This window comes from Colletes gigas, unplaced genomic scaffold (genome assembly GCF_013123115.1).
Source record: "Colletes gigas isolate AHSC1104 unplaced genomic scaffold, ASM1312311v1 Colletes_gigas_Sc00020, whole genome shotgun sequence".
NCBI classification, from domain to species: Eukaryota; Metazoa; Arthropoda; class Insecta; order Hymenoptera; family Colletidae; genus Colletes; species Colletes gigas.
In genome coordinates, this window is record NW_025106649.1 from 1,875,788 (window position 1) to 1,903,401 (window position 27,614).

A 27,614-nucleotide genomic window follows, 5' to 3' on the forward strand; every position below is an offset into this window, starting at 1 on the left:
TTAGAATCGGTAAAGCTTCCTCTTTGAAATGGCGTTTGGATTATGGAAATATCGTCGTGTAAAGGAAAGTGTATTTTTTTAATTCGTCTATCTCTGTCTCGACGTAATGTTTACTATTTACTGCAATCACGTGAGGTCATTGCCCTCGCGACGTCAACAATGAAAAGTAAACAAACACTTCGAACCCTTATATCTCCGGAACTAATTATGCTATCGACTTGAAACAAATTTCATTTTAAACAGTATTTCATCCTCTATCCAATGACTATAACTACTTTTATCATTTATGCTGTCTTCTATATTTATTTTGATATTTACTTTACACGTGAGGTCATTGCCTTCGCGACGTCAACAATGAAAAGTAAACAAACACTTCGAACCCTTATATCTCCGGAACTAATTATGCTATCGACTAGAAACAAATTTCATTTTGAACAGTATTTCATCCTCTATCCAATGACTATAACTACTTTTATCATTTATGCTATCTTCTATATTTATTTTAACATCAACTTTGACGCTATGCACCTAACGAATTTTCAACAACTCCTATTAATTATACATCGTTTATTTAAATGAAAATAAATTTAAATTTCATGGTAGGAATGAGCATACATGAAATATCTGTAGATTTAGTGTTAAAATAAATTTGAAAGTTGTTCGAATGAGAATTGTTTTAAAGCAATTTTTTTACTGGATATTTTTTAAGAATTCCAAAGATGGTACAAAATTTAATTTCTAATTTAAAACTATTTATTTTTAATTTGTTCCTGAGTATTTCTTGAAATAATTTCACTAATCATTTCTGACACTTCCATTTAGTCTTCCCGAACAAAATGTTTACAATCTTTAAAATCTAGTTTGAAATGTATTTTTATTGTATTTAAAATTGTCACGGACAAACGTAACGTGAATCAAATGAAATTTCATCGAAGAAGCTCTTTTCGAGGAACAAGCGAAGAACGACGATATGTTTTCGCATATGTTACGCGTTTCATTTTTTGACATGTCGCCAAATTTTCACAAAAATGCGGAAGCTTGTACAGGAAAAGTGTCTAGTCGCAAACTGGCTCCCCGCGTAGTTTGAATATATTGGGTACGATATCGATATCGTAGTGAGTTTAGGTGCCAACTAGCTTTCAGAATTACCATTTAAACGGATTCAAATTGTTCCTGGCCACTCGTTGTTCATAGTTGGACTGTGCTTTCACGGATTATAGGCCGACATTGCCTACGTTGTTTCACTGGAATTTAATGGAAACCGACTTCAAATCGTCGAGGCAAATAACACTTTTTTTTTTTGGAGAATATTTGTATCGCGCAACGTTTTTATACAAATTGGAATACGCCCAATTTTTACAAATAACACGAAAATAAATTCTCTCACAAAAAAAACGACAATATATTCTTTTTTTATTTTAATTAAAACATAGTTGATAGATGTTTTAGTTTAGATGCAAAATTAATTTTATAATTTTAGAAGAAAAACGTTTATAAATTCTCGAGTTTTAAATCAATTTAGTATGTTAAATATGAAGTATTGATTAATAATGAAGGCTTCATTCGTCCAACAAGTTTTAAAAAGTAGTCTTGTTTATACTTGAGCTGCATTTGGAGGAATAAAGGTAATAAAGCATTATGTGGATAGAACGACTGAAGCAGACGATGGAGGGACAATTTGGAAGTTTCCTTAGCAGCGATATTGTTCAAACTTTGTAATTGCACGTAACTGCCGGGGTTGGTCATTGGTATGTGAAACTAGTTTGAAATTCGCATCCGGACTATAATGTATGACTGTTACATTAATAAATGCAGACAATCCTCTGACTCTCGACGGTCTTTGAACCGTGCAAATCTGTTTCATGGGAACATGTAACGAATCCTTCTCCCATTAACGGAAACAGATCTAAATTAGAATTGGAGCTCAATTAAAAAAGTCTCGAAGAATCCTACCGTTCTTTCAACACTGGTTAAAAAACGTTTAACCAATTTTTAAAAACGTTATTCTTCGTTAAACTGCCAAGAGAAATTTGTGGTAAATATTCCACGCGTTCCATAGCATTAATGTAAACTGATAACATAAGCTACTTACAGCTGAAAAATGTAATAATTCCTGTCTTTATCAAAATAGAAGTATAAAATAAAAGAATTTCTCAAAGAGTAGCAAAGATTAAAAGGAACAACGAAGGTGGTATTCTTGGTTATGGAAAACTTGGGCACCTTTGGAATTTTACCAAACTATTTAAAATATTGGGGTTTGAAACATCTGCTAAATAATAAATATAGTCTATACAGATTATTCTAAACCGAGAGAATTTTTTATTCGAAATTTAATGTAAAAATTTTACTTTATATAACAACATTAATAATATTATGAAATACTAGTTTAAAAAAATAACATTTAAATTTCATTTGAAAATATACAATCATATCTAAAAACAATTATTGATTCAAACCAAAATAGTTGTAAATTATTGTTAATAATTTCGTTGAAAAGAATTCCAATTGAATTTATAATCGTATAAATATTATTGTTGTATTGAAAATGTAATATTTTAATTAAATTATCTAAAGAAATATTCCATATTAGTCGACATACATTTTTCGTGCAGAACTTTTTGGTTTCCATGCTTGTTATCAATAGTAGCAAATTGAATAGTCAAATAGTCCCAAACCCCGGATGGAATTCGCTTGGTAACGAAAAATATGCGAACGTAAGCGTGGCAAATAATGGAACGGGACGCAGGGGAGCGGCGTGGTTCGAAATTTTCTTCATCGCGGTGCCAAATCCCGTAAATTTCGGTAGCTATTAAGTTTATCGGGCCGGGTAAGGAGGTCCTAAGTTTTATAAATGGCGCGCGACCGGTCGGCCGCCGCTGTCTTCAACGCAATCTACGAAAAAAGCTCGTTCCTCAGTTCACTTAATTCCACCACCACACGACGAACTCGAGTGCAAGTGAACTGCAGACTTTTCCGACCACGACCGATCGATATATCGTAATAGAAAACGATTCATCCGTCTCATCGTGCCGCTCATCTATCTAAGAAGCCTGGATACTCTACCTGCTTCACTAGGGATATTGAAATCCTAACAATGGCATCGTATGAAATACTTTTAATCAACGTCAATTTTCCTCTTTACTATTCTGCGCTATTTCACTCGCTCCCTGTGAATAATTTTTACTAATTAATAATAAAAGTATTATTTTACCGGTCGATTATTACTGTCCTCATTTTTCAGACACCTTTAAAAACCACTATTTATTGAAATTTTAATTCAGCTAATTTGAAACGAAATACAAGTCTTAATGTGGCATTATCGATTTATTTTACACTTTTCGTTTTATTTCAAATTCATTTAAACATACTACAATTGCCATTACAACCAAAGAATACTATAAAACGTTTAATTTGAGACGGAAACAAAATGTTTAAATACGAAAGCTTCAAATACGTTTGATTACAAATTAAAACCGATTCCAAGGTTTCGACCAACTGTTATATATTTTTTTATTACCGAATCGATATATCCACTGCAAGGATTCTGACAAACTTTTTCAATTATTTACCGAGACTAGGAATAGTTTCTGAAGTCAGAAAATGGTTAATAAATAATCCGTTTCACCGGTAAACCGATATTTTCATAGGAGGAAAAAACCTAAAGGGAGTCCCTGGAGTATTGTGATACCGTGCTTAACATAGTTGGAATATTTTCTACCGTTCGTTATAATTAAAAATTATATTTGTATGGTTGTCGATTCACATGTCGCCGTTCTTGCAAATTGTCTCCACCAAACTGGTCGTGGGAGAGATTAAAGTAGAACGAAGTCGTGCCAGTCGTTTCGTCTTTTGTGATTTTGCGCCGAATCTCGTCGAGTTTCTGCGACATCCGAGAGCAGTAATTTTACGAGAAGAAGTCGTGTTCGATTTCGCGGAATACGTTGAAGGTAACGGCAATTTGGCGAATCTCAAAGCGACGCGATTTGCACGGTCTAATTCGTCACCCATGGGAAGGAAATAATGACGTCGGTGTCTTCGTAGTATGCCGTACTCCACGCCCCTCTTCAACGCTGCTTTTACCTATAATTATCAATTACCGAGAATTAAAATTTGTCTCGCGAAACTTCGTGGTTTCATTGTACTATTCGTTGTACTAACTTATACGGATGAAATGATATGTCGTTAAATAAAATGTAAAATAAAAAGTTGGCATCTATATACAGGGTGTTCGGCCACCCCTGAGAAAAATTTTAATAGGAGATTCAAGAGGCCAAAATAAGACGAAAATCAAGAATATCCATTCGTTGATTGAGGCTTCGTTAAAAAGTTATTAAAAGATTAAATTAAAAAATTTCAAATCATTCAAGGAAAAATTATTTTTGATTTCAGGAGTCAATTACAATCATTTTTGGTGAATAGATACACTCCCAAAATCCTACGCATTTTCGAGAAAAAAATTTCAAATCGTTCTAAAAAAATTATTTTTCATTGCAGCTGAACGTATTAAAAATTTTTAAATAATTAGAAGCCTTCAGAAGACTCGAGTCAAAACAAAAAGTAGAAGAATAGTAATTATAGAGATAAAAGCAATATTTAGTTGGTCTTTTATGACTCTTTTGTTTAATTATGTTAGCTTTGTGCGATAAAAGATTATTCTTTTCTAGTCTGTGCTTTGATTGCTGTTCGTGTCTTTGTTTATTCGATTGAAATGTTGAATTAACTTTCAGAACACGTTCTTTAAGCAAACGGTTTCGAACAGCCTTAATTTAATTTTATTTAATTTTGAAATAGTATGTGTATACGTGTACTTTTGTTTTTGAAGCTTGGCAGACTCAGAAACGACTCTGTATTATTATGCATTAAGATTTGGATATGTTCTTGGCGTTTCTAATTTATTTCGTGGAAAATGATGTCTACTTATATAATATAGTAGATGCAAGGTACAGCTGTAGTGCTATTACTAAAACCGTACCTTAATTTCAATTACGAGTTCCTCTGAAGAAGGAGACTTAATGACCCTAATAACTTCGTAAAGTGTAATTAAGACATTTTCAACCTTAAGAACCCTAAAAAATTCAAAAAAGCAACAAGTCATATAGCTCTATTTAAATTCTTAATCGTTTGTAGAAACGCAACATTTAAATTCTGTACAAATTAAAAAAGTGATTGAATTGAATTGATGATAAAAAAAATTCTTTAAAATGAATTAGTACAAAAAGTATATAACTAAAAACATGATCTCTCCTGCTTGGTAGAATATATACAAATTGTGTTAATTGAAAATTATCAATCATTTGTAAAAAAAATTCTCTAAAATGAATTAGTGAAAAAATTATATAACTAAAAAACTCATCCCTTCTTGCTTGTTAGAATACATCAAAATTTTGTCAATTGAAAATTACAAATCTCTGAAATGAATTAGTAAACTCAATTTTGATGTTGAGATAGACGAAAATGAATTTCTAATTAATTTGCTAAATTCAATGGAGTGACTTCTAATTTCGGCGTATTATGTTGGATATAGTACGTTATAAACGGCCATGATTCTCAGCAACACGACGTTTATTCGGCCCGTATTTCATCCATTGAATAATCCCAATTCAAGTGAAAGCACTAAAGCTTACGACTTTAAATTTCGCCGGAATTACGCGTCGAGATTGCTTTTAAAGCGCTTTCAATGCCATAATAATTATCTCTGAGCCACTCACTTGTCGTTTAACGCGTCCCTCGGTCATATTGGATGCATAACTTATGTAACCTATGATCTTGTTAGGCGTCGAACCCTTGGTTTCACGAAGATCCTGTATAGCAGACACGATCAGCGCAGCAATTTTCATTGGCTTTACGTTCTGAACCTTTCTCCTCGCTATTTTCCGCCCGACCTTTTTCTTTTTTCGTGCCATTTTATCGATAAATTTTCACAGCCAAGAACCGCTTCCGCGACGATGGGGGAACCGGAGCTTGAAATTTCACAAATTCGTCACCAGCAATTTGCCGGTTATTACAAAAACACGGGGAATTTAATCATTAATGGACGCACGGAAAAATAATTCGGGCGACCCTTCGTTTGTTTCTCGCCAACGAATTGAAGTTTGCACTCGTTAAAACGCAAGCTGCAAAAAACATTCTTCCTTGTAATCAAATGTCGTGGAAACCATCCATTGAAACCTGGTTTCGTTTAAACATCGCGTTCGATTTTGAATAAAACTTTTTCTCCAACATGGTTATACGTGGTTGAGTTTTCATCGGGCTACGGAATAAACTTTTATTCTGTTCTTTTTTTTAAATTAGTTATTCATAGCAACTCGAGTGGGTTAACTCAGTAGGTACTATCGATTATGTGTTTCGGTTACTGGGAGGGAAAGTTTAATTTGTTTGAACAATTTTTGAAACAGTAAATTTTAGTAATATTTCATGGACGAGTGGAAATTCGCGAAATAGAAATTCACGAATGAGAGAATTAACTCAATTATGTAAGTATTTGAATATCATTGAAAGGAATGATTTAGTTGTAATTATCGACGAGCAGCCATGAACGACAATTAGTGACAACCAAAGTTGAACGTGACTAGCCACGAATCGCTCGCAATCAATATGTGGAAAGTTTATTTCCACAATTAATCGGGATTCGGGACAGTCTTTGAACTATCGATTGTGTACACGGAATACACATCGTTATGTTCTCGCCAGTCTACAGAATTTTACTGCGCCGATGACAAAGTGGGACCCTTCGCAATCGTTTAGTAAATATTCGGTGTACGTCTCGTTTGTATGTTTAAATTTAAACATGTTTGTAATGTCTACTATACCCGACGTATTTGAAAAAATTAAACATTCTGTACACGAATCACGTTATGTTCTCGCCAATTTACAGAATTTAAACATACTCGTTTGTATATTTAAATTTAAAGGATAAATATATATTACACTTGTACACGAAACACACACCGTTATGTTCTCGCCAGTTTACAAAATTTAAACATACTCGTTTGTTCGTTTAAATTTAAAGGATGAATATATTTATCAAATCTACTACATTCGACGTATTTAGAAAAATTTAAAAAAACGTATATCAGGTTTTTTCGTTTATTTAATTTTCATAAGTAAAAAGATAAGTTGACGCGTTGTAAATGTTAATTTTAGCCTGATTCGGAGTAGAACTAGCCTCTCGTGGCGAATAAATATTAATCTGATTATAGTAAGTACAGAATTTTAAAAAAATGTCACACATAACTTAATTTCGTGCGAAATGCGACTTCCATCTCGCCTACTGCCTAGCAATAAAACCTAGGATCACCTTTTCCCTACTAAGTACAGTAAATCCTGCGTAAGCTCCACGATTTTTCCCTCGGCAAGAGTCGTAAGGTTATCTCCAGCACTCCGTGGAACTGCTGGCTCGCAGACTCGCCGTTATCCACGAGCCACGGTCTACGATAACTCATTATCAGGTTACTAATGAGTTACCGAAGTGGAAAAGTAAGAGTTATATTTCTATATTATTCACCCCATCGTTATTAAACTCCACGAGGTTCCTATGACGATAGTAATATCAAACACCGAACGTGCTTACGATATAACAATAACCAAACATTTTAAGGATCATGAAAATCGGTCCAAACGTTGAAATAAATTCGAAGGAAATGCTTGGAATAATACTTGCGACGATTTTCAGATTAATCACAATAAATCTTATGAACAAATAGACTTATACCAGTTTCAATTTAATTTAATTCATAATTAATAAAGTAAAGTATAATTAATCTTTAATTTATTCAAATACAAACATCTAAATATCTCAGTGTACGAAAAAATGGGTTTGTACCAATTTCAAGAACAACTCAATTCATAAGAAACAAGTTTTTTTTTTATTTATAGTGACTCATAAATGTAAATAATAACTGTGAAACCTTAATAAAAAATTTGATACGATAACCTCTCAAGTTGAAGCAACCTTAATAAAAAAAAAAATATACTTATTCCTCATAAATCTAACAGTACAAATTTGGAACTCATTCGTAAACTTTCGTTCCCGTTTCGTACGTAAAAGGATCCCGTTTAATAAATTGTTTTTTACAACACGCAGGAGAACAAGGGTCGCTGGGTTTTAGTTTACAAACGAATCTAAAACAAGTGGTCGTTTTTCCTAAATAAAATGCTAACTTTGTCCACGGGGCACAAACTCACACAACAATCGTGTCGCTTTCTTTGTGTTTTATTGGTCCTTGTACTTTGTCGGTTTCGCGACCCCTTTCGCAAAGGGTGGTCCTTTTCTTCCCCTCGACCGCTCAATCAGTCAACTTTACGATAGGCATGTAACGCTCTTGCCAGCGGTAAAAGAAAGGTCTTGAATAATACATCGCGCCTCGCAGATGCACTCCGCGCTGGTATCAGTTCCAAGGCAGCATAATTGCCCTTTTACTGCTACCCGGTGCTTCGATAAGAGTGGCACGCAGTTGCAAATTAGTTCCCGTCAGAGATAGGTAGCCTAACGTCGATACGCGAGAACGTCATTAGGATGATCGAGTGCGATGCTCCTATCAACCGCCCGCTAAAGGGATGGAACGGAGTTTATTCAACTCTCGCGTGTGTCATTCTAATTTGTCGGTCTCGGAATTGATACGCGAGTCCTCGTCGAGTTTCCTGACACCGCTTGAAATTATTTAAGGTAGATAGTGAAGTTGTTTGCAAGTTAACGAGGCTAACATTTGCATAAAAGGGAAACGAAACAGAACGCAACGGGTATCGCGCGAATCTTTCAATTGCTCGGGGTCTCCCTTATTACGGCGAAGAAAAATTACGCTGTAATTGGCTTTGAGAAATTGCAAGCCCTCCAGCTGAGAAACAAAGAATACACGTTGACCCGATGTTCGATAAAAAAATAGTTATTAACTACTGCCAACAACGAAATAAGAATTCCGTTTCCGTTAAACCCTTTAGTACAAAAGATGTAATGTGTAAAGAACTAGAAATGTGGATTTTACATAGTCAAACATTATCGCTTGTAAAATTTTAACAAAATAATTTTAACAATGATTGTTCAATTATATCAGTTTTAATGTGTATAAAATTTGCATGACTAATCGTTCCATTCACACAATTCTGATATCCAAACGTTATGCGGTAACTTTCAGAATAAAATAGAAAGTGATTTCTTAAATATCTTGATGGTGCATACAATCGTTGAACACGAAATACGACCTTTGATTAGTTTACTTACAAACTGATGACATATACTATTTATATTAATTAATTTAATAATTAGAAGAAGGCCATCTTGAAAGCAGATATTTTTTTCGAATAAGTGTTCTAACCACACAAACATGGACTAATAATTTCAGAGAACATTTAGCGTTCTCGATATAAACTGGTAGGAGCCGGTATATTAAATTGCGAAAAGAGTGATATAGTTCGTAAAAAAAAGAACGCGCCATGAAACTTTTCAATCGACGCTGGTAGCCAGCGAGGCGAAAATAAATCCTCGCGATTACAAAAATATCAGAGCTCCGTGGTTCTCGCTTGGAACTTTCTCCGGTCGCCAATTTAGGAACTACTGATTTAGTATAATCGCTGGACGAACTTAGGGCTCCATCCGCGGTAATCTTATCGGAGTAACTTAAAAAATGGCGACTTCTCGATGGCGGTCGAGAGGGGATAGGGGGAAGTTCGGAATACGCTGGTGCATTTAGCGCGGATATCGATCGGCGGCGAGCGTAACCAGCTTTTTTCGTCGCTCCTCCCCCGCGTCCGAGTCGTGGAAACACGAAGAGGATTGCAAATTGATCTCCAGCGGGAAAAAGCGCGCAATACGCGAGCACGGATTATTACGGTGATGGATCGTCCGGTTCTTATCGAGTCGGTAAGGCGAAACGGGGAAAACGCGAACGCACTAGTCTTAAATAAGCTTGTTACTTACAATGTTTCAATTCTTAGGATCCTCTACACAGAATGCGCAATATTTCATTTTTGATAAATCAATTTCTCGGACGTGCTCGATGCTAATATTTGAGAAACATTTGATGTACCAATGGAGGCTCAATGTGGGAATAAAATTTAAGGGGCCTTCCTACTTTGTGCGATTTGAAAAATCGAATTTTTTTTTTGCGTTTTATTTTAGCATGTAGTCTCGAAAATATATCTACCAAATATTAAATTGAAATTCAGAAAATTAACGAAGTTATAGCCCGCTGTAATGTACCACGCGCAGGTATATATAACTGAACGTAAAACTTTAAGTTGCCTTTCTACTTTGTGGGATTAAAAAAATTGAATTTTTTTTGCATTGTCTTTTAGTATGTAGTCTCGAAAATATGTCTACCAAATATTAAATTGAAATTTGCAAAACTGACGAAGTTATAGCCTGTTGAAATGTACCGTGCATAGGTATAATAACAGGACGTGAAACTTTAAGGTGCCATTCTACCTTGTAGGCACGAAAAATACGTGTCTTTGTGATTTTTTTTGCGAGCTATTAAAGAGCGATTAATTCCGTGTTTTGTAGATACATTTATTATATATTTAGCTATATTTACGAATTTTTGCAACGCATAATATCTGTTGATTACGCTGTTTTTATTGATCAACAAAAAACAGTTTTTACGAACGGCGCCCGACTGCGTATGTGATGTATTGCGAACAAGTTATCCGAAATCCAAAAATCAACGATATTCTTAATGTAGATGAGTGTGGTTATAGTATGAACTAGGATCCTTTCAAAAAAACAAAAAATGGCAAAATGACAGCTATTTTACGAAAAAATACTGAATATTTTCATATATTCGGCTGCTTTTTTGTTAATAAAAGAACAAGTATTGCAGATATCGCAATTATCCTAGTTCATGCTATAGGGAGACCAGTTCTAAAGATACTGTATAAATTTCCTGTTGATATCTTGTATAGTTTTTCTGTTATTAAATACGCAGTACCGAAAAATGTAGTTTCGAGAAAAACAGCTTTAATATGATTATAGATGGAAAATGTAAAAGGTGCTCAAAAAGATTGAGGCCATACTTATACTGCGTAAGCTTGTAAGTGACGATGTTTCAATTCTTTTTAAGCTTCTTTACAGCGGGTGTGTAAAATTTCATTTTTAGTAAATTTATTTTTCAGGCATACTCGATGCTAATATTATCAGATATTCGATGTTCCAATGGGGGCTCAATGTGGGAATAAAATTCCCAAACTTATACTATGTAAGCTTGTAACTTGCAATGTTTCAAATAGTACGACTTGCTACTGTGTACAGCTGAAAAGTCGTCACTCGACTCTTTCCAATACAAAATCAGCTTAAAAAGTATCCCATAGATAAGTTTCTTTACAACAAATAAAAAATAACTAAAACTAGTTATATTTTCCCTTCGAAATCGAAAAAGTTTCATATATTTGATATATTTTTTTAACTCGTTTACGACTCGTTTTCGGAATATATGGACGTAAAGTACAAACTATGTAAGCTTGTAACTTGCAATGTTTCAAATAGTACGACTTGCTACTGTGTACAGCTGAAAAGTCGTCACTCGACTCTTTCCAATACAAAATCAGCTTAAAAAGTGTCCCATAGATAAGTTTCTTTACAACAAATAAAAAATAACTAAAACTAGTTATATTTTCCCTTCGAAATCGAAAAAGTTTCATATATTTGATATTTCTTTTTAACTCGTTTACGACTCGTTTTCGGAATATATGGACGTAAAATTTTTAAACGAGCACGATGCAAACATTTTTCACGATCAAAGGAAATTTTCAGGTCTTTTTTCGGAGATGCTTAAGAAAATGGCGACTTCCCAAATGCGAAGTTCGTAATGCCAGGGGTGCATTTAGCGCGAATATCGATCGTCAGCGAGCGTAACCAGCTTTTTCGTCTCTCCGTCCTCGCGTCCGAGTCGCGGAAACACGAAGAGGATTGCAAATTGATCTCCGACGGGGGTAGAAAAACGCGCGATACGCGGGTGTGCATTATTACGGTGACGGATCGTCGAGTTCTTATCGAGTCTGTAAGGCAAAATCGAGAGGGGTATGAAAACTCGAACGCACAAGTTTAAAATAAGCCGGAGACTTGCAATCGCCGGCTCGCAACACGGCCGATAAGTACCGCCGCTAATAAGCGCAGACATCGTGCAGTTCGCCCGTGGAATTAACACACGACGGTTTAAGCCCGATATCTGAAACGACACGCGACCGTTCGCCATTTGCATAGAATGCAGTTAGAAATGCAAACTGTCGCTGGGAAATCTCAATTCCGCGACGACGGGGCCGCGCTAGCCACTCGACACGCGTAATGGGAAACGAGTTAATAGAGAAAGCAATGCGATTTGTCGATGCATCGTTAATCTAATTTCAGCTGACTAACTCCGCTAACACGTGTAACGTGCCACCGTGAAATTGGAAATTCCGGAAACGCGTATGATAAATGACTACCGGGAAAACGCGGGAAGCTTTGTTAATCGCGCTCGATCAAGTCATTTCTTTTTTTGCTCATCGCGGTTCCCGTACCTTCAGATTTTGCATTCAAACTGCATAATTTAAAATTTTTCTCATTTTCATCACCTCTCTGAAAATCATGCACCTTGTTCAAATTTAGTTCTTTTAATACCTCAATTTGAGAATTAATTGTTTCAGGTTCATAGAAACCCTGACCCTTTGTTCGAGTATACATTTTGATTCTTAAAATTTAGAAATGGAAAAAATAAACATTGTACAATTTGCAGAATTTAAACATACTCGTTTGTATGTATTTTAGTTCCTTTCGTGTACTTAATTTCATTTATGTCTAAAAATGGTTTATTTATTATCAGTTATCTTGTGCTATTTTTAATTTAAGCAATTTTATGTTAATACTTGTGCCTCCTTTATATAACTTATATTTTATATGACATATAATTAAAATATTAAGGTTCACATATCAACAGTGTATTAAATATATGAGTAATCGTCTCAAGTTTTTATTAATATCGTCGTCTGTAGTAACGATACCGTATTACAAATTTTTAAGTTCTTTGAAGAGGGCTGAGACCTTTTTACGCGTTTAATCCGAATCACGTGGCCCAACGATTTGCAAGCGAAGCAACCTTCGTTTCTTTTTAGGTTTATTTACCACGATGGATTTCACCCGAGTTTAAATCAGTTTTAGAATCGCCATCGCGCGGAATATTTTCTTTCGGTTTGTTCGAACCAGATGTGGCTACTAGGCTAAGAGATGGAGAGCAAAGTTAAATAACGAGAGCCGAGCGGACGATAAGGCACGTAGATGAATGATTAAAAAAAATTTCTTTAAACATTATGTACGATACCGTGCAGTATCAAGAAAATTACGCGAGCTTTTAAATTATTCTTGTGGCGTGAAAAATACTGATAAGGGGTTATTAAAACGAAACCGAGTAAATGCCGCGATAAATAACATTGCATGCTGAGGTTTAAAGGGTGTGATACTATATGATTGATGAAACAGAAATGTTACCCTTAAGGATATATCAGTTCTCCTTTCATGAATAAATATACTTTCTTCGTTGCGAGTATTATAAATACTAAGAAAGTGGAGCTCCTTAATGTTCATTTGCTGGCACGTAAAAATGTTATCGATACGATCGAAATTGTATACCGTGTTAACTGTTCAAAAATATATCTGACAGTTTGGTACGTTCATGAATATGTATGCCAACTGCTTTGAATATCTCTGCGTCATACGGGTTGTTTAACAATTCCTACTGGAAATCTAAACGAGATTGATTTCTCACTCAGAAATTAGAAAAGAAAATGAAATAATTTTCTTTTCATCAGGCGTTGATTCACGTTCGTTGCTCAAAAGAATCAGAGACATTTCTGGATAATTTTTCTAGATAAAGGGAACGAAATTAAATTAACTAGGATGGAATATAATGAAATTGAATTCCCAAGTATAAAAATCGAGAAGGATCGAATTTATATTTCTGTTCAATTGACAATTACTGTTTATTCTAAAATGTATAAATTTTTTATTTACAATAGTAATGAAAACTTCCATCTCATAGCGTTATTTTTCATGTACTTTTTCATAATAATATAAAAGAAAAACTCAATAGTTTTAACCATGTTAAGGAAAAGGAACTTTATGTTTTAAACAGAAACTAAATTTGTTTATTAAACTTGAAGGCATAACGAAATAATTAACACAAAAAAATATGGTACACACAAACCTATAACAATATATATTTTAAGGTTAAAAGACTCCATTTTAATTTGGGTGTATGTTTACCGCCATCTGTTGAGGCTCGAAGTAAGGTGATATCATGGTGGGTGATTTGAAAATTGAACCATGTGCAATAAAAACTGTTCAATACTGTATGTATTAAAAAATATTGTGTGATAAAAATATTGATACGAACCGAAGATAAAATTCTCATATAATTTCCAGGCACATTTTATGGAATTTCAATTTCACTAAAATTGTATTCAACTTAAAAGTAACCGAATAAAATTGTTTTCCCATTTTCTCTAAAAACGCATAGAACACAATATTCTTTTTACCGAAAAAATAAAAATAGTTTTAACTACGAGAAATAAGAAAGCCAAATACGAAACGGACCAATACTCTTGTCCAGCGCCGTGGAATCAATCTTATAATGAGACTCCAGTCGATTATTGTCAGCAGGAAGGTAGTCAAGATAAAGAAGGTTCAATTAATCTCTCGTTTCGAGGGACGATGCTTGGCAACGGGACGTAGATCGAAGGTTCGACTCGACAAATTCCAAATCGCGAAGGAATCAAGAGATGTAACGAGTGGCGGACAGGAAAAAAAAAATGGGAGAAAAGAAAGGGGAAAGGGAGAGAGAAGAATCGGACGAGAAAGACACGATCGCATGATCTTTGCCCTTTGCCAAAGAGCAGTGTCCGTGAGTGCCTCTCCACGATCTTATCCGAGCCACGATCGCTGGTCTTTGGGAAATCGCAGGTACCGGAAGAACTTTCAATTATATTCGTACTCAATTACAGGAGCACTCTCGTTTCCCCCTATCGCTCGTCTAAATGAGGCCGATGTAAAGCCGCTTATAGCAGATACGAGTCCCATTGTATAACCCGGGTGAATAAGTTCAAAGGAATGAAAGCTACTATAGGTCAAACACTGCAGACCCTCCTCGTATCGCGGGGAACGTCAACAAGCCATACAACTTTATATCGCACGATTCAATTATTGCGCATCGGCGCCGGGATCTTTTATTTTTCCCGGAAGCTACTCGACTTCCTTAACGGCCCGCCTAGCTCGACCGTAAGAAGAAATTCATTTCTATCGGTTCGCGTATTTACGTAAAGTTTTCAGTCTTAACAACGTTATCGCTAAATGAAACTTGACGCAGTTTTGCTTTCCGCGAGCTGTAAAAACAAATTGGGGGCAAATTGTATTTCTCCTCGAACATTCATCTTAAAAATTTCCATCCGACGTTTCTTTAGAATTTTCACGCTCTCGATTCGGGATCAGAATTGAAGTGCAAAATGGTTTTATGGTTTGTCTAACACGTATTCGGTATTCGTGACAATTTTTAAGAATTGGGGAATATTTCATTGTACGTAACAAAGTTAAATAATCAAGAAAATTAAATGAAATTTTATTTATTTGATATTTGAACCACGTTATGTTCTCGTCTGTCATACAAGTGCTCGAGTGATCATCTATTTCTAGATATACCCAACGTCCAATTATGTCACCTACTATGTCACTCTTTTTCTTCAGTAACAAACTACCACAAACGTTAATATCTATTACCAAATTCTTACCGAAAGGGAAATACTTAGTTGTCAGTCGTCGATATATCTAGTACCACAGCGATAACGAAGAAAGGCTGAGACCACATATAACATTCTCCTGCAATTATTCTTTTCAATAATTCATATTCTCCGCATTCGTACTGGAGCATCTTCCCTGTGGAAATGTTCGTTTACCCGTACGCCACGAACGCGGGGGGGTATCTCGGGGTAAATACGAACAGTTCGAACTTTCCACTATCCAATATCGGGGCAGAACGAGACGCTGCCATCGGGCCGGGGTGCATTAAAACGGCACCATTTTGTGCTAGCCGGGCTGCACGTCGGTATATCTCGACGCAATTCTATGCCGGTCGATCTTTAATAGCACACAGTATCCATACGTGACTATCAGTCGTAAGCATACTCGACTGCACGGACTTGAAAGTGATCGATCCAGAAACAGGAACGAGAACGAAAGCAGCCAGACTTGCGAAACCCCGGAACGCTCAGAGTCAGTATGCAGAGTGAGTGGAACGGTGGAGAAGGAAGCATCCTGGGAATTACCAGCATTCCGTTGGATCGTACCAGGATTGCGCAGTTTCCATGCGGGGTCGCAATCACCGATTGGACTTACGCGAATGCAATTGATCCGCAGGTAATGGTCGTACTCACGATAATACCATAACAATCGTGCATCACCATCGTCTATGATTCCGGCATAGGTTATGGCTGCCGGGGCCGTTTATGCCCGATCGAGCTTGCGCTAACTTCCAATTATCCTATGTTTACTGCTTCCGCAAAAAACTGTTTGCGATTATGGAACTTTTCTGCCCTAATTTCGCTGTGCACAGCGTGCAAAAATGCAGCCAATTCGAATTTTTTTTAAGCGATCAAAACTTATTACACTAGCTATAATACTATTTGATGAAACCTCAAACTATATCAAATATCAGAAATTAGAGAAATTATACACAGTGTTCGGTCACCCCTGAGAAAAATTTTAGATTCTAGAGACCAAAATAGATACCAAAACATTTAGAAACATTATTTCTAAATCATGATTCGATAATAAGATCCTGTATGAGCACGGAGAGAGCTTAAAATGTACCATATTAAGAAGAAAAATTATTTCTATCGATTTCCATTTCCAAAAATAAAAAAATTACACTCGAGATCACATGCTAGTTTTGCATGGAATGTTTGCATAGAACTGTTGATCGTGTTTGTTGATATTAATTTTGCAAAAATTATCAAATTTGAGTAACTTTTACTCTAAAAAAGTTGCCCTATTTTCAAACGGAAGATGTGACTGTGACTGTGTTACTGTTGCACGATGTTATCTTTTATTTCGCACGAATTGCGTGGATTTGATTTGTCTGAGATTTAGTTTCGACAATATGGTTCCACACTAACAATATTACGTATTTCCATAGTTATTTGCACTCGAATGCAAAGACTTGGAATGGTCAAAATAGATAAGCATAAAAACCGCGGTAGAAATAATGTTAAAACCCAGACGTTTTAATTTCTTTTAACACCACTCGAGACAAACGTGATACAGCGTGAAAGTCGAGCAGCTGCATTGCCAGAGTCATGAGTTTTCAAGGGCCATAAATCTCATGTTCCTAGATTAAACTAATTCTCTGCCACCGGCTGCTCGAAAAACAAGCAAAAAAAGCGAGACCTAGTTTTTAAAAAATCTCGACCCTCGAAGGCCTATATTTTAAGAAATTATTCTTTGTAGTTTTGTTCGTCTGTTTGGAAACAAAATCCTATAACTTAAAATTTTTTTTTAAGGAAAATAAATGAGATTGGCCCATACGGTACATCGAAGTATCGTTTGTAAATTTCGTATCGCGCTTATTGAGAACTGCAACAGCAGCGATAAGCTGGATCAATTAATTGATTCATTTGAATCATGAATCGAGTTGTTTTGTCGACTTGTTTGGTCTGCAGTATATAGGACGAGCGTCGAAATTTTCAGAAGCACGGCAATATCGATTCACGGAACGTACAAAGTTCTCGTTTTCATATTTTCCGTATTATGAATTCTGATAGGGTGTCCGTAAACAGGTAGAGAATCGCGATTTGGTACAGCAATTTGAAATAAATTAATATCAGCAATAATATTGACCAAAGTGTACCAAACAATAAGTAAAAATTCATTGCTATTCCTTATTGAGATTCAAACAATTAAAATTGTTTTCCATATTTCGAATATAAAAACTTTCAAGTTTATTGATATAATTATCTCAACATATTTGGTAAAAGCAAATTGAATAAATATCTGAGTATTGGACGAGTCGAGAGTGTGCAATGTGTGAGTGCAAGTACAGTGGAAGACTTCGTGGAAAATTGTAATAGAACAAAGAATAACAAGATAAGATTAGAGGCAATTCTGGACATAAAATTATGGGGAAATAAGAATTGAGAAGAATAGAGAGGATAAAACTAGAAAGGGAAGAATATGTGTAAAGTTGAGTAAAGCGAAAGATAGGCATTTAAGTAGAATACAATAAGGATGGAAAGAATCTTATTACGTAGAAAAGTAGGATACAATAAGGCTACGGTATGATTTCCTATAAAGCAGAAAATGTAAGTATAAGGTTGGAGGAAAAAGTCGACGAAAGGAAAAAAGGAGAAAATAATGCATAAAAGGAAAGGAAATAATACGTATAAAGTTACATAAAGATAGATACGGTAGAACCTCCCTTATCAGAACACTCGTTATATGAACGTTCTATTATATGCACATTCTCACGTGCGAATGCTCTGTTATACGAACAATATATAGTTCCCATTAGAGCATCGAATTTCCACTGTCTTGGAACGGTCTAACAACGCGTAATAAAAATAGTTAAACTTTAAACGCGTACAGTTCATAAATTATTAGTGTTTTATTAATAATTGAGGCACTTTACAATCAGTAAAGCTTCTCTTTGAAATGACTTTTGGTTTATGTCTATTCAACTTTCCGTTTTGAAAATATCGTCGCGTAAAGAAAAGTGACCGAGTCACGTAATGTTTACTATTTGCTACAATCGCGTGCGGTCAATGACCTCACGGAGTAAACAATAAAAAGTAAACAAACGCTTCGAATCCTTATATTTCCGGAACTAACTACTCGATCGACTTGAAACAAGTTTCATTTTAAGAGACATTTCATCCACCAACCGACGAATATATCAACTATTCTAATTTGTACTGCCTTCTATGTTTATTTTTAAATTTACTTTTACACTATGCACCTAATGAAGTTTCAACAATTCCTATTGATTATACGACTTGTATGCAATAAAACTGAATTATAAATTGTTTATTTAATTTAATTCAACGACTGTGATAAACTAGCTTAAAAAAAATTAGTAATTAATCGTTTACATTCTATCGACGAAATTATTTTTTGCTGTTATTGTATTTAACGCCATATTTTCGAACACATTATTACATTGAGTGTTACATTAAAACGCGGATTTCCATTCATTTAGAATATACATTCATATGAAATTCAAAAGCAAATAATATTTATGAATTCCGTAACTTTAAGAATGTATACATTTTATATGTTTATATTTTATGTAAGACACTAGACAGGAATATACATACGTTAAGCTATGCACGTAAACAGCTAAGTTCATTTTATAGCTGGATGGAAACAATTATTAATAAACTAACCACCTGGCACAGATGCAGATGGGCCTAACTGCTGCCCAGACAGTTTCACGTTTGATCCCGAGAACTTGAGACCCCCATCGAGCCTCATGAAGAATTCAAACATGGACGAAGGATAGTTTGTGGACAGGCTAGCCAGCCACGAAACTAATTTCCGGTTGTTGGTATCTTATCTAAGAATATGGCCCATGGGGAAGCGTCCCGTCTCGTTAATACTTTAATTTCACATGCTGTAGTCCTTTGTGACAGAGCAACCGGCTGACAAGTGGAGCTCTGCCGGCATGCGAACTTCCCCCAGCACGCGGGGCTTAATTGTTTGCTGGCTGGATTGTTGTTAGTTAAAGTGGAAAGTTGCTGATAACTCGTGAAAGCGTAAACGAACAAGACAGAGGGAGGGACAAAGAGGAACGCGTACAAGTTGGCGTAAAGGGGAAACGAAACGCGGAGGTGGAAGAGTATTATGGTGGAAGCGAATGGATTCTTTTGCAGCCGTATAGAATCTGCGAATGAAAGTGCTAGATCATCCAATCTGATCGCTACTGATCATCTCAGCCGCGGAAAATTCTGGCGAAATGTTTCGGCTGTAAAACTCCTTGGGTCGTTTCATCAGCGTATAACGTTAAGTGACCAGATCAAGTGGAAAAGTTTTTGATTGGACCGGTCTGGTTCAGGGTGAATTTAATAATTTTTTCTTTTTCCCTCCCAGTCGGAACGAAGGGAAATCGATTAGGTTTAAAATTAGAACGAATATGACTGGAACGTTTCTCTCCGGGGATTACTTTTATTTTATAGGAATCCGATTCCGTCGATACGAACCTCGGAGGAATCGGCCTTTGAAAAAAATTTACCTGTTCCTTCGAGCGAGGAAAACGAAAGGTGTTTCGAGGAATATTCATAAACCATATAACCGAACGGCGCGTTGCAATGAAAAAGTCAGGTTCAATTTCGAGATCCACCCTCTTGCTCTTAAAAATGAGCAGAGGGAAGAGGTTCTCGCGTTAGATGTACCCGAGGTACGAAATTTTTTTAACATAATTTCGTGTTCCTCGAATCTAACCAAACCTTAACCAACCACACGATGTTCACCTCGCAATGTTCACTTAGCTTGAATGTATGCTAGAGTGGTATGAAGGAACGTAATAGGGTCCCGTTAGAACGTCACGTAGGTTATGGTTTTGCAACCCCTTTGAAAGACCCCTGGTGAGCCAAACCCGACATTTACAACGAAACGTGAACGTATTATTAGCGTTACTTTTTAACGAGCTTGCGGGCTATTTCGCCAGAAATAGACCACCTAGGTAATTCTCTTCTTTTTAAACGCGCGAAAGAAGATTATGGATACAAGTTTTGAACTGTCTTATGGAGAAAATATGATGAAATGTTTTCTTCTCGTGATCGATTTATTTCGTAATTGCTAATGTCATACTTTCTTGAAATAGAAGACATTTTTAAGGTATATGTTCTAACAGAATCCATTTATGTACAATATTAAAATAATATCCTAAGAAAATTTATTTCTAGTGTATAATAAAAAAAAGTGTTTACTTTTCAAGTAGAATGTGTAATCTGTTTTGTTAATAATACTTAGGTGATTTTCAAATCTATTTTAGTATGAAAAAGTTCAATAAGCTTGGACTTCGTCATAATTATTGTAGACAGTTACTATCGAAGAAAACTGGTTATTTAATCCTATTAATGATTTTTTCAATAAATAAATACGGTTAATTAATTTATTTTAAAACGTGGTAAAAGTGTTACATTTTTGAAATTAATTAAATATTAAATATTTAGTAGGTACTAAAATCCAGGGCTCACATTACGGTAATAATACGCTAGTGGTTTTGGTTTACGTTAGCCGATAGTTTGGCTGATATTAATATACTGATATAATGGAATATAATGGAAATAACTTTTTGCTTCAGATTTGGTCCTACAATGCCCTCCAAAATGGTTGAAACGACTTTGTAATACAATTGTTAGATATTTTTTATTCAAAATATAAGAAACTATAAGTATAGCCCGTACCAGAATGAATCCAAAATTTTTAGTATTCATATTCCTTTAGACTTCGAAATTTAAAAAACAAAACATAAAGTAAAAGATAATCAAACTTCAAAGTGCCATTTTTTTATTCATCAACTATTTCATTTTGTCCTAGTACCAGCTATAATAAAACTCGTACTAATTGAGAATTTTTCACGTTCATTCATTTGAAACAAACAAAATGGCCAGGAATCATGGACACTGTGAGACGGCCCTTTTTATAAACGACTATGTTTGAAAATATACCGTGCCACCAATTTTAACATTCTTTCGCCCAACAAATTTTAAAATGCCACTAAAACATGTATAAATAAATCTTGTAAATTTAACTGCAAAAGGTGGTATAGTTAATTCGTAAAAAATTATATTTCACACTAGAAGATCACTCTGTGGATCACTACCAGGCCTCAATAGCAAGGTTATGAGCAATTTCCTCGCGCTATCTCGTTCACTATTTCCTACAAACAGCCACACATAACTTTTCAGTCCCGATGCTGTTACAAGATTTCAGAAACGAAGTTTTCTCGTTATTTCGTAACGATTAACGGGCACGTGGTCGCCAGAAATCCCCTATTTCGAAATTCCTGTTGATCAACTCTAATTCGTGTTCCGTCTGACGGGATTAGCCCAGGATTTGGTCCTTTCTGACGTTTACGGAGAATAGAAACAGTGTGGTCCTCCCTCCCTGGCCCCAGCGTTTGATACCCCGACGCTCTCTTCCCTCTTTCCCAACCCCCGCGACGACAGTGGTTCGATGAACAATTTCAACGCAGCGGCGCTAATGCCATGCCGACGCTACGAATACATTTGCAAGTGCAAGCAGCGCCCGAACTAGAAGCCCTGACCAAATACCAGATGAATGGGTGCACGGCAATGTTCTACTCTACCATCGACTGACTGGAACGACTGGAAGTACCGGCTGGAATCCCCCCGGCGATCGAGTCTCGCGAATATGTACCATCGCGATTCGAATTCCAGCCTGTCCATCTCTATCGGAACGATTATCCGTCGCGGTCCGTTTAGAGGAAATCCGGTCAGTCTGCGGAGATATTGTTGTTCCTTCTATCGATCAGCCCTGACAATCAGACGATAACGGTGTGTGACGGACGACAGCTCGTAAAATACTGCAAGTTGCATCGAATGGTCCAACGACTCCATGTTTCGAGGACTCTGAAAGCCTCGCGCATGTGAAGTCCTAGTTTCGCAAAGAAGAGTACAGTGGTGTACAAAAATTCCCAACCGTGTGATTTTTCACTTCTTTTTTAATTTTTATTACTGTTGACCATATTATCGATTTTCTTATAGTCGAAATTCTGGACAATAACTCACATTCGCGAATCAAACTTGTAATTGTTATCTAACGTTGATATTTATGGGTTTAAAAGATAGGAATAAGAAATGACGTTCGACGGTTCGAAGTATATTTTTCCCGCTAAGGGTGACAAATTTCACATGGTTCTGGCATAGGGGGGATTATTTATTTATTTATTTTGAGGCAAAGAACTCATTGATTTATAAAAATTATTCATCGTGTGTAAATTAGAAAATTGTAAAAGATTTCTGATCCAGAAATTTCTCAAACGATGCATTGAAAAAGTCAACAGATACAGAATTAAGAAAATGAAACGTGTAGTGAAGGATCTTGAAGGGATATACAAATTGAGACTTAATAAAAGCTGCCTACAATCAATTATTAGTCCATTAATAAAGAAGGATTATATGAAAATGCTCCATAAAAAGACCTATTTAAGTAACAACTGATCCATCCTGTTCAAAAGCAGGCTAATTTTATTTGAAACACGATACCAAATAGAGAATTCCAAGTTTGTTCAAAGAAATAGGAGTATAAAAATTGAGACTTAGTAAAAGCTGCCTACACTTAATCCATTAGTCCACTAATAAAGAAGGATTATATAAAAATACCTCTTAAAAAGACCCGTTTAAGTATCAAGTGATCCAACATATTCAAAAGTAAGCTAATTTTATTTGGAACAAGATACCAAATAGAGAATTCCGATTTTGTTCAAAGGAGTAGCTGAAAGCTGTCTGTAAATAGTACGTAAAAAATTGAACAAAACGAAGGCGTAGAATATACGTGGCGCATCGATAAACCTTGCATGCGGCTCTCGAACTTTCCGCCCGTCTGCGGGGGAGGAGAAAATGACGCGAAAAAAGGACCGACAGAGGTAGACATCTGCAGAAGCAGATGCAGAGAGGGAGCCGATAAGCCTCGCAAAGAAGACCTATCCGTTCGCGGAAGCAAAAAGTTCCTTCATTTGTCGACCACTGTCCGCTGCATGTGTCCGATTCGAGAAACTGAAAGTTTCAAAAAAGTTCCCCCAAACCCCGGTAACACGTGTCCACCGGCTCCAACTTTTTCCCACAAAATGCCGGACGGACGTCAAAGATTCCTCTCCGCGGCTGTCGATCGTAAGGGACGAGAGTTATAGTTGCTATTCCCGATCCGAGGTTCGAGTTATGCTTCCGTGGACGACTGTCCGCTTGCAAAAGAGGGTGAAACGGGAGCGCAAACTAAAGGAAACACGTTTAAGGATCACGTCAACCGTGGTCACGTACGTTCGCATATTCCTGTCTACGTGTCGGACACCAAAGTTCCCCCAATCGCAGGTTCAACAACTCAATTTATCTTACGTATGATCAACAGATACATAATCCAACAGACTGGAACAGACTTTCACCATTAGTCAAGGAACCAGGAGTCTTATGAATTACGTGTCCCTGCTGGTACGATTATTTATTCTAATGAACTTACAAAATGGTGGGAGTGAACAGTCCGAACATTGGCAATTTAGCATCTGACACTTGGTTAAAGACAATAGTATTTTTTCAATATTATCTTGAACACAACAAAAAATTAATGTATTATATTTTTCTATAATAGGAAGCTCTATTTAGTGACACTACTCACATTTATTTTGAGCAATTACTTCTATAGTATAGAGATATTAACTTTGTGTAGAAAAAGCAACCCTAGTAGGCCCTATTGGTCGAGCACTTGTGAGAGAGATGGGTTAAGCGTGTCCCTCTGGTGGCGAGTGTGAGAAGTGTCGCCACACCTTAGAGAAAATCTGCAGTTCATGACTCTTCATTAAACGAAACAGTATTTTTGCAATATTACCCTGAACTAAATCTCAAATTAATATATTCTATTTTTCTACAATAAGAAGCTCTATTTAGAGAAACTACGCATGCAAAGTTTTTTGTTGCTAAGATATTAAACGAGTACTTGTTCCTAATTTGTGTGTCCCGTTTGATTTTTCTTATTTGAAATGTCTAGTCGTTCTTCCATATTAATTTGACTTTGATCGACTGTCTATCAATTCGTCAAAATGCAGTGTTGTCACGTGCAGCCATAATCTTCACTCTGCACTCTTCAAATCACTCCTCGTTCGCTACCAATAGTCTATCATAAACATCCAGTCAATCGTTTGTCATTCACGCGAATTTTATCGTTTCTACAGTAATCATTTACGTATTTAATAACAATTTGTGCACAGTTTCCCATTTATGACTCAGTGCTGTAATTAGAAAACTGAATTTCTTGCGATTGATCCTGATTAGATGGCCAAAGACTATAATTGTCGTATACGTTAAAATAAAATTAAAATCAAATTTCTGATAACAACGTTTTTATATTAACGAAAAACTATTAGAACTCCATAATATAATGTTTCTCGTAATTAATCATTAATTGCGAACAGTTGTTTTACAATACTATGCTTGTTCCGTAAATAATTGAGTTTATCTATTGTATACCATTCTCCCATATAAATGGTCGGCATTGAAAGCACGCAAATTTGTTAGGATACCTCGTTACAACATTATAAATTATCTTCCTGGTACGAAGGGATTCCGCGAAACAATTAGGAAACACAGCTAATGCTTTAACAATTTGACAATGTCTCTCCACTGAAAATATGATAAATTGAATAGTCTTATCCATAAATCAGAAACTGGAACGACAAAGACATAACCATACTGATGGGTGGACACATTGTGAGATGAAAAATGTTACTATAATCGAAATGAAAATCTTATTAGGTTTTTCTATGTTATATGATAATTTTTAAGTCGAATACAGAACATGTGGATGTCGTTTTTTCTACTGATATTTTTAATTCAACAAGAACCTTTTAACCTTTTTTAACCTTTAATATAGTTTTTATGAGTTTATATAACATTTTTTGTGAGAGACAGTTTGGTCGAAAACTCCTGGGGCACACTGTATACGGGAACGAACAGCAACGGTAAAATCTCGTCAGACGAAGAAAAACAGTAACCTATTCCTACTCGTGTTGAATTCAGACTTTCTACGACAAACACAAATAATGCAGTCAATAATTGTTTTAAACTTTATTGAAGTTGTGTAAAACAGTATAACAAATATAGTTAAATAAATTACAAAAAAGAATCGAAACGTTGAACGTAGTATTTGTTTCAGAAAGAATTCATGAAAATTGCTACATTTTGCAAACTTCCACATAGGAATGACCCCTTAAGATGGCTTCGAGGAGCGTCTTGGAATTGTATACCTGAAAGCAGTTGGTTAACGATAGATACCCACGGTGAGGGAATATCTCCGCGCAAGAAAGATTCTGACAGCGTTTCAAAAATGTCCTATCCACGTCGAGCGAGCACGGTTATCGAACAATTTTAACAAGCCGACGCTGCCCCGACAATAACGAAGCCCAGTGGATCGTGGAAGAAATCGAAAAGGATCCACAACAAAGCTGGCTCCCTTTGAAAGACAACGGTGCTATGATCTGGAGAACAATTAGACGAGGAAAGGCGGAGAACGACAGTTCTGTCGCTGCTGGCTTCCCGAGAAAGAAGAAGGAAGACGGGTGTAAGGACCAAGGGAAATTAAATCTACCCGCTTCAATGTCCCCATCCACCCTCATTACCGTGGAAAAGCGTAAAGATCCCGTCGAAATGAGAAGACATTGTTATACCGAACAGGCAACGGGGAAATCCACGTTTCCCTGTTTCAGAACTTCCCTTTGGTCTCTCTGTTTCACATGCTCGACGTTCCGTGTTCCGGAAGTCGTTGCTCTAGACGCGTACCCAGTCGCGCGGCGTCTTCGAAGCGAAGAAATTTTCGTAGACCCGCTTAAATCGGCTGCAACTTCGAACCGCCGCGTCGTACGTAATTTCCGATGCTTCAGTAATTGCTAATCGAGATTGTTACCGTCTACGAGCACACGCGCCCGGAACACCGTCGCAGACGAGATTCAACTGGTAAGTTCCGAACTTATTACGAACATAAGCAATGCTTATTGCTAATGGGAATATGCGCGCACGGGCGCCAGACTTGATGGATGGTTTGGATTAGTTTGCCAAAGTGTACATCGAGTAGGTTGAATTCAATAATCTTTTGTGGACGATGTACTTATAATTAACAATGATTTCGTCCAGTGGCTCAGCGAAACAGGGAAATCAATTTTAAGCCACGTTTTTGAGCATTAAAATCTCTCCAAACGTAACCATACGAGAAGAAATCTAGTACAGGAAACAAGTTTCTCACGTTGGCGCGTCCGTCTAAATGATAGATATGAAATTTAGTTCCGTCTGGACAAATTACATTATTTCATCTATCTTTTTATTTACAAATAAAATCCCTCGCGAAGTTCAGACGTTCAAATTAAATACAGCACCGCGCCTGGGGCTGTATTCTGAACACGGGAGTTGGAAAATTGTATAACGCACTAAATATTCAGTTTATAATGTTTAACATGTTGCATCCATAAATAAGTAAAAGTAGAGATTAAAAAATAATATCATATTCACATGAAATTATAGAGTTTATAACACAGTAAGTGTTTAGTTTGCAATGTATAATTGCATAAGTAAGTAAAAGTAAAGTTTGGAAAATATTATTTTATTTGCACGAAATTATAAGCAAATTTTGAATAACTCGAACATTATTTTCGTTTATATTGTCTATCACAGGACATAGATTTTGGAGGAATTGCAAATAGATCGGTGTGAAAAATGAGTTGGGGTTACGAGACGTTAGTATAGTACACCAGGGTTGATTAAGTTGTCGATGATCCATCTTGAGAGGTCGATTGCCTTATCGACGTTCGATGGAGTTTATCGGTTCGGGAAAAAGAATTATTACAGGCGGTTAGAGTTACGAGAACCTAACTGTTAGACAAGTTACG

General features: G+C 36.1%; 1 protein-coding gene across 1 annotated transcript; it reads right to left on the bottom strand.

Moving 5' to 3' along the window:
- Positions 1 to 3,759: 3,759 nt before the first annotated feature.
- On the bottom strand, positions 3,760 to 5,903 carry LOC122400832. The gene is made up of 2 exons (XM_043402507.1): positions 5,709 to 5,903; positions 3,760 to 4,080 (listed from the first exon to the last, which is right to left on the bottom strand). Exons 1-2 carry the CDS (start codon positions 5,901 to 5,903, stop codon positions 3,760 to 3,762), a joined length of 516 nt encoding a protein of 171 aa, XP_043258442.1.
- Between the last annotated feature and the right edge of the window lie 21,711 nt (positions 5,904 to 27,614).

Bases quoted from the DNA above. Each gene is read 5' to 3' on its own strand.
- LOC122400832 (XM_043402507.1), bottom strand. From the start codon at position 5,903: ATGGCACGAAAAAAGAAAAAGGTCGGGCGGAAAATAGCGAGGAGAAAG. The intron at 4,081-5,708 runs GTGAGTGGCTCA...TGATAATTATAG, and splicing joins AGGGACGCGTTAAACGACAA to GTAAAAGCAGCGTTGAAGAG.